This window comes from Pseudonaja textilis, chromosome Z (genome assembly GCF_049901715.1).
Source record: "Pseudonaja textilis isolate UNSWEBS1 chromosome Z, rPseTex1.2, whole genome shotgun sequence".
Lineage (NCBI taxonomy): Eukaryota > Metazoa > Chordata > Lepidosauria > Squamata > Elapidae > Pseudonaja > Pseudonaja textilis.
Genome location: NC_142008.1, coordinates 86833004 through 86840792, shown reverse-complemented (window position 1 = coordinate 86840792; position 7789 = coordinate 86833004). Strand labels below are relative to the sequence as shown.

Below are 7789 nucleotides of genomic sequence, written 5' to 3'. Positions count from 1 at the left end.
ATACAAAGATTATCCAAGAAACAGCCTCTGCAAAAAAAAAAAAAGATAATGCTGGAAGGACTTGTTCTGATTATAGGAGTGGAGGAAGATTTATGTAATAGTATAGCAGAATTGGAAAACACCTTTTTTAAAGATATAGATGCTTTTTTTATGGAATAAGAGAGACATGTTGTACTCAATCATGGCTGGCTGGGGAATTTTGTCCACATATCTTAAAGTTGTCAAAGTTCAGAAACATTGATATAGGCCATTCTTTCTTGTGCCAGACAAATGCCTATCACAATATGTAAGGGTTGAAATTATTGTGACCTCTATTCACCTCATAAAAAAATTACTCCTATAACAGTACTTGCTTATTATAGAAATTGGGGGAAGGTCTCATCATGAAAGCAAAAGTTAATCAACCCTTTAATTTTTCTTTCAGCTGATTGCATAATGTTAAATGATCAAATAGCAGGCAGAACTTCAAAGAAATTCCAGGATATATAAGATAGCTGATGGAAATTAGACTTGATTTGGAGAGAACAAAGTTGGATCATCATCTCTTCCATGGCTTTGGAGACAAAGGAGCATAGGCCACAATTCAGATACTTAGTAACCTAACTGACTAAAAAGACAGGAACCAAATCAGTCCCTGTTCAATTGCATGGGATTTGCATTGCAGACTGCTTGTTTCTGAAGATGCCAGCCTCAGTTGTTGGCAAAATCTGTCATTTAGACAAGTCACTGAACCTGAAGCTCAGTACTGCCACCATCTTTGAAAACCTTCACCAGTATATTGGCAGTCATTTTCTGCCACATAAGCTCTCTATGCCCAGACTGACCCAAGGAATCATAAAGATATACTACATGGGAATGATCCTCATTATTCCCATGTAGTACAATTTATTAATGTATTAAATTGTATACTGCCTGGCTCTCGATGACTCTGAGTGGCTCATAACAAACATTCATATTTCATGTATAGTTTGCATTTTTTAAAAACTTGCTCTGGTTTAGAATCTTGCCTTATCTTAATATGTTTTCTTAGTTTAGGAGAAAGCGCTTGCTTCTGGATCCCTACTTGTAAAAAGTGAGTAGAGAAAGTGTTCTGAATTTTCACTATGACTTGGTTGCACATCTTGATATACTCTGTGCTTAAATGAGAAAAGTGAGAAAAGGCTTCAGAGGGAAGCAATTTCATTCAAAACTAATCCTTTTCCTCACTCCCCAGCAATGCTTTTTTTCCCCTCTTTTTGAAATGGAAAGAAAACACACTGCTTCAGAAGACCACTGCTTCCAAAATGAGGTCAAGAAAGTTGGTACTCTTGCATGAGGTTGGGACTATGACTGGGAGAAGTACAGAAAGAGGGAGAATGAAAAATCACGGTCACTCTAAGGTTTTTTCCTTCAGAACAAAGTTCTGTGTCTCCTGGAATAAGAAAAGCCACCTGCTTTCTCCATATTTGCTGAAAAATTGAAATGCTGTGCCACATTTATTTTTCCACTCTAACAAACCTACACAACTGCTGAGAGGGAGGGAGGGAGGGAGGGAGGGGAGAGAGAGAGAGTGGGGGGAGGGAGAGAGAGAGAGAGAGAGAGAGAGAGAGAGTGTTAAGGAATAGGCCAACTGGATCCAATCAGATTGTAATTCATGGTCAGGCTCCTCCCCACTGCCAGTTGTATTGTTTTTTTCTCACAGAAAATATAAACCTTGCCAGATCATTTTGACCTGTCACAGTGACTGGCTGGCAATGAAATGATAACTGTACAGTGACAATAAATCTTAAACAAACACTCTTTGCCTTGGCACCAGAGCAAGAAAAGGGGATAGATGAAGTCAAAAACACCAATTCAGTTAAGTGATATAACCAAAGAAAAGACTTGGTGACAACAAGCAGGAAAAATGATTGGAGAACCTTTTGTGAGAACTAATTCTGAATAGACTTAAGGCAGTTTATTCACCTGAGACTTAAGTCCATTCTTAATGCCAGTGAGAAACTGGAATTTTCATTACTGGATATTTTAGCATTGGCTTTGCCTATCTTGCTTCTCCTTACTATACTGGCTACCTCTTCTGGGAAATGTTTAAATGTTTCTTAATATCTGAATCTGCTGATGGATTTTCATTATATGCCTAACAAAGCTGAGGCCCATCTCCTGTTCTCTGGAGATATGCTATTGTGGCTGCCAGCCCTGGATAATGTCCCGCTCACTAACAATGCTGTATTGCCTTAGTGCTGGCACTGTGCCTACTCATGAGACAGACTGTTGTGTTAATATAATAATCATCTTGTTGCACAGTGTTTAAGTAACGGTCACCTGCACTAACTTGCTCAGCTGTTTCTTGCAGAATTGGCTGCTTTAGCAACAATCCCCAGCCTAAGAGAGGTCATTATTTAATTTTAAATAGAAGTGGTAGAGTTTGGATTTTCTGATTTCCTTTAATCCTTGTTCCAAACCAAAACTGAAAAGCGATATCTATGTTGTTTCTTATATTAGCTGCCAAAAATGGCTTCTCCCTCTTCACTCTTTATCTTTTATTTCTTGTAGTGATGCAGAGGAAATTGTGGAAATGTGTGGAAATTGAAGACCATAGCAGGTAAAGGGAGCATAGTAGAATATCATTTCTGGCTTTCTAAATTTGAATACATAAAACACCCTAACACAGAACAAATTTGTCCACATTTCTCATAATTAACCCCCAGTCCATTTTTTACAAGTCTAGAAGGGCACAAAGCAAATTATTTTTTTTACAAGGGTGAGAGTGGTGAAAGGTTCTTTCCAGGTTTCAACAGACTGGATAGTTAATGAGCCATATCTGATTCATAGATTAAAATTGTCCACTACTTTCATCATCTCTTATTTTAAGATAATTATGATTATCTCCTGTAATTAAAAGCACAATTCTCTTTAATGCCAGTAACTCTGGAATTACAATTGGTTTTAGAGCTTTAATTTTTGACAAGTTATAGACATTTTTATCCTGACTTTTTTTCATCTAATAGGCCTTCAGACATTTGAAGAGATGGAAATCTTGTGGAAGATTTTTAAAAGTGATCTTAATGATTGGGCAGAAACTGATGAGGGACCTTTAGTGCCCAAAACAATCCCTTGAAACAGAGAAGAAATAACTGAATAGTGAAGCTTCAGTGAAACATCATAATAAAAATCCAAATCCTGTTACATATAGTCATTCTATTGCTACAGTTTTATTTAACCATAGTTTTTGATCTTTTATCAAAGGCTATCCTACATATAATGCATTATGTACAGTAATTTAAAAGAGATTACAGAAGATTTGTTTTTTATTAAATTTTTATCCCATCTTTATTACTTTTATAAGTAAGTCAAGGTGGTTAACATATATAATATTCCTATCTTCTCCTCCTTATCTCCATGAGAAGAACTTTGTGAGAGGGGTTGGGGTGAGAGAGAATGACAGACTAAAATTACTCAGCCATCTTTCATGCTTATGGCAAGACTAGAACTCACAATCTTCTGATTTTGTAGGCCAGCACCCTAACCACTACAAGCTGGCTGTAACATATATTTTCATAATTGATGTTCAGCTAGAACAGAATGGTCATAATCATTTAGATAGATAAACTAAACTATAGATAAACTACATGTATAAAGACACCTGTCTGCCTAGAGTGAGTCCCAGTCATTTTGATTTCATCCAGCTAATTCTGTAGCCAGAAACTAATTTAAACCATTTACTGTCTCACCTAAGTTAGCTAAAAAGTAAATTTGAGTTGGCTGTGTCCTATATATTAATGTTTTTTCATTTTAGTTGATCTCACTAACTGGTTTGTACAAATATCCGTAGAGTTTCAAACAGCAATTTCTTAGCTTACCTTCTGGAATTACCATCCAAATAAAATATAAAAATTATTACATGAAATGTTTAAGTTCTAGCTATCTACACTAGAAATTAAATATTTCATATAATAATTTAGCTACTTAATTATTTATCTGGAAGAATACCATTCCCAGCATTTTTTATTCTATATAAATTTATTTTAAAACAAGAATAAACTAAATGTTTATACCTTTTTCAGAATATTGTAAGCCACAAGACATTCAAGAATTTTAACAGGATTGTGCATTCTCTGACTGACCTCTTTTGTTTCTTCCCATCTCTTTTTTCCAATTGGAAGTCTTGTATGCTGACTGGGAGTTGGTCTAACATTTATGGAGTTCATCATGGCTGGGGGAAATGCTTCCTCAATGGCTGTTCCTAATTTTCTCCCCACGATTCAGTTACTTTTCTCTTCTTTATTTAGGCAATTCCAACCATTTCTTAAAGTGTTCAAGAATTTTCCTTGATTATATTTCCCATTATCAAGAACATGTAGCATATTTGAATCCAATTCAAAGTAAGTATACTTACTGGAATTGGGGAGGGAATAAAATCTATTTAGGAAAGATTTAAACACAATAAACATAACCCAAACTTCATGTGTGGTTTAGAAGCTAGGCTGGCAAGTTCCTGTAGTGTTTTCCCTTCACTATGTGCTCCGATGGAAAAAATTAGAAATTTTGATAAGAGGAGCTCCCTCTTTTAATGTTCAGAAAGTAGCTTTGGATCTAGATGAGGATCATAGATTGTGCGCAAAAAACCTGTGAGGTTGGTTCATAGTTGTAATGAACAAAATCAAGGTAGAGATTTGGATTTATGTGAGGGAAAATGGAAATTCTTATACATGACTCTTTCCATCTCTTCGCAGAGAATCCAAAACCAGTAAACCAAGATCTTTCTTTATCATGCCCAAAGTGCAGAAAGGCAACTGTGAGTGTTGTTGAGAAGATTTCACAGATTTACAGATGGTAAGAAAGCACCCTGTCATCTAGAATTGCCGTAGACATTTCTAGGCTTTATTGAGATGCCGAGTTATGACAACATCTGTCATTCCTGGACCAGGCACATAAAAACTGAATTTCATGTAGTTAAAATTGTTGCCGCTAACAGCTCTTTTGACTGATATAGTAATATGTTGCAAATACTATGCAAATAATTTAATTACATTACATCATAAAATAAGTCAAATACAGTAGCTAAACTAAAACATTGGATAAAAATAAAAAACATAAAAAACATTACCCAAATGTTCAATTAATTCCCAAGGCAGGGAGTTTTACTGCTCCCTTGCCTTACAGTGCAGATCTACTTGAGGTAGAACTATATTGAATGTTTTTGAGACTAGTGGGAGATTATCTCTATATTTATTGCTTCAGAAATTATAAAATCTGGCACTTTCCTTTGTATCTTCTTACTTTATATTCCTCAAATAAAGAATGAGCTGCTGGACATCCTGGTAACAGAATGACACCTGAAAACCTGGCCCATTTTGAGATGCTTTGAATGAATGCCGTTTAAATTGCATTCATTGAATGAATGAATGAATGAATGAATGCATGCATGCAATTTAAATAGAACTTGATTAAACTCTTGCCTTTTTAAAAAATTGCCTGTTCAATTGTTTTGCTTTATCAGTTAAGTTCCAAGTGCTCAAGGTTTTCTACCTGCCTTTTCACAGGAGAATTTTCCTTCCTTTGTCTGGGTCGTAGGTCTAATGCAATGGAACAAGGTGTTTTCGCTTTGGTTTAATATTTAATATTCTTGTTGTCTTTCCCATCTACAAATTTTGTTCATTTGTTAACTTTCTGATGGCATTGTCTTCACAGCATCTTCAAAGTAGGCAACATCAGGAATTTCTCCTGGATTTTATCCACTATGCTTTCTTAGATAGCATCATCTCCCAACTGAGCAGTGACTTTGTGCCTTCCTGCACTCCATTGCTGAGGTATAAGTATAATTCAAAGGTAGAGAAGAAGAGTATCAAAGAATGATAATTTCTGACTTCCTTTTGCTTATTGAATAGGTTGTTTCCTCCTGCTTTCTTCAGATTTCTTCTTTGCTACAACTAGTAAAACATGTAGGCAGAAGAGAGAGATAGACAAGAGTAGAACTTCAGTGAGAAATTATGTCCAGATTTTATCCTGCTTTTGAAAGCGAATTAAGGATTCTTATTCTTCAAATCAAGATTATGCAACAATAAAGGCCAAATTCTGTATACGTATTTGGTGTAACCTTCTCTCTCTGTCTCTGTCTGTCTGTCTCTCTCTCTTTCTGTCTCTCTCCCTCCTTCTCTCTCTCTCTCCTCCCTCTCCTCCTTCTCCTTCTCCGTCCTTCCCTATCCCTCTCTCTCTCTCTCTCGCCTGTGTTTTTTGTGTATTTGTAAATACAAGATTTTATGGAAAGAATAGTAAAACAGGACTAGAGGAATTTGATAATTGATTGAGTGATTGATCAATTGATTATTTGCTATCTGTTGTTTCTAATTCCTAGTGACCAAACTGCTAGGTTTATTCCATGGTAATGCCTGGTTCGAGCCCAGTGGGAAGAAAGTCTTGCTAATTTGTGTAGAAGCTAAGTATTATTTTTGTTGCAATGCAGCACAATAACATAGGCAGAACTTGTGATAGTGTAAAGCATTACATTGGTATCTAGCTCTTTTTCTTCTCAGTGTGTGCAATGTTGTTTCTTCTGAATTTGAAATGGAGGCTGCTGAACATTTTCAGGTCAGGTAGTGGAAAGTCAGATACTTTTTCAGCAGATCAACTTGTTAGCTTGGAGAATCTACCTTGCTTGCTTAAAGAGCAGAATTTATTTCACCTGACAGTAACATCCATAGAGATGACCGCCACATTAGTACCATTTGCCTCTGACACCCATGAAAAAGGCAGAGTGGCTGCAGACACTTGCATAAAGACCTTGGTGAATGCAAATTTGATATTTCTCCTCAGGAGGGAAAATCCCCAACAAATGTTACCTTGCAAACTCAAGCACCCTTATGGGCAGTAGGGACTGGTGAAAAAAGGACACATTGATATCAGATAAAAGCCTGCCTAATAAGAATTTGTTCCCTACAGACCAACAAGTTGAAACAACAGGACACTTATTTCCTAGTCAATTTGCCTGCAATTCCATCATACACCCCCAGCTCTTATTGTGTTCCCCCACAGTTACCTCAGAAAGTCTTCCACTGTCAGTCTTGTAAGCTTGTTGCTATAGACACGAGCTATCTCAAAAACCCAATGCAACAGCTAGACCAGAAGGAGGTAGCTGCAATCTCTCCCTGTAAGGAATGGAAAATGCACAATTTTTGCAGCTTTTCTAGCATTGATAGTACATTAAGCAGCCTATCTAGATTCCATGAGGACAAACAAATACCCCGAAACTGGTGTACTGTGAGCTCAAATGCTGCTCACCTTGCATAGATATATTTGAATTAGCACAGAATATGTTGCCACAGCAACCAGGTTCAGGGCCCGGCCTTTCCTTTCTTTCCCACTAACTAGTCTTTCTTCAGAAACAAAGGGTTCCATATCTGAATTAGTGAACGACTTTGGATGCTGGCAGGTGCATTCCATCCCATCTTCGGAGAGTCCAATTGATGCTACATTGCCCTGGATCTGTGTTAGCTTGAAAGATAGTAACCATGAATTCATCTCTGTTTTGTACTCTGATAGACATCTGAGTAGGGATAGCTTAATTGAGCAGAGCAACCTTCTGGAGATAGAAAGGACTTCTTGTGAGGGTTCCAAGTAATAGACCCATAGCAAGCAAAACTCTGAGGCAGGTAGATTCCTCAAAGAATAGATTTACTGGATATATCATATTGGCACAGATCTGATGAAAACCGACTCTGAAGGTCCCACAGTTTTCACTTAATTAAAAGTAAAAGTTTGTCACTTTCTCAAAACAGTCACTCGTCACATGGTCCATCATGGCACTGACTGG

The 7789-nt window shown here is 36.8% G+C and overlaps 1 protein-coding gene across 1 annotated transcript; it reads left to right on the top strand.

Annotated features, from left to right (window-relative positions):
- The first annotated feature begins 1035 nt into the window (after window positions 1–1035).
- DBF4B (DBF4B-CDC7 kinase regulatory subunit) lies at window positions 1036–7530 on the top strand. The gene is given in 15 exon segments (XM_087916811.1): window positions 1036–1072; window positions 2533–2581; window positions 4269–4361; window positions 4668–4812; window positions 5671–5789; window positions 6513–6559; window positions 6562–6600; window positions 6603–6761; window positions 6764–6809; window positions 6811–6864; window positions 6866–6958; window positions 6960–7216; window positions 7219–7317; window positions 7320–7490; window positions 7493–7530. Coding segments are annotated over 15 exon segments (1410 nt in total). The 5' UTR covers window positions 1036–1071.
- Window positions 7531–7789: the final 259 nt, after the last annotated feature.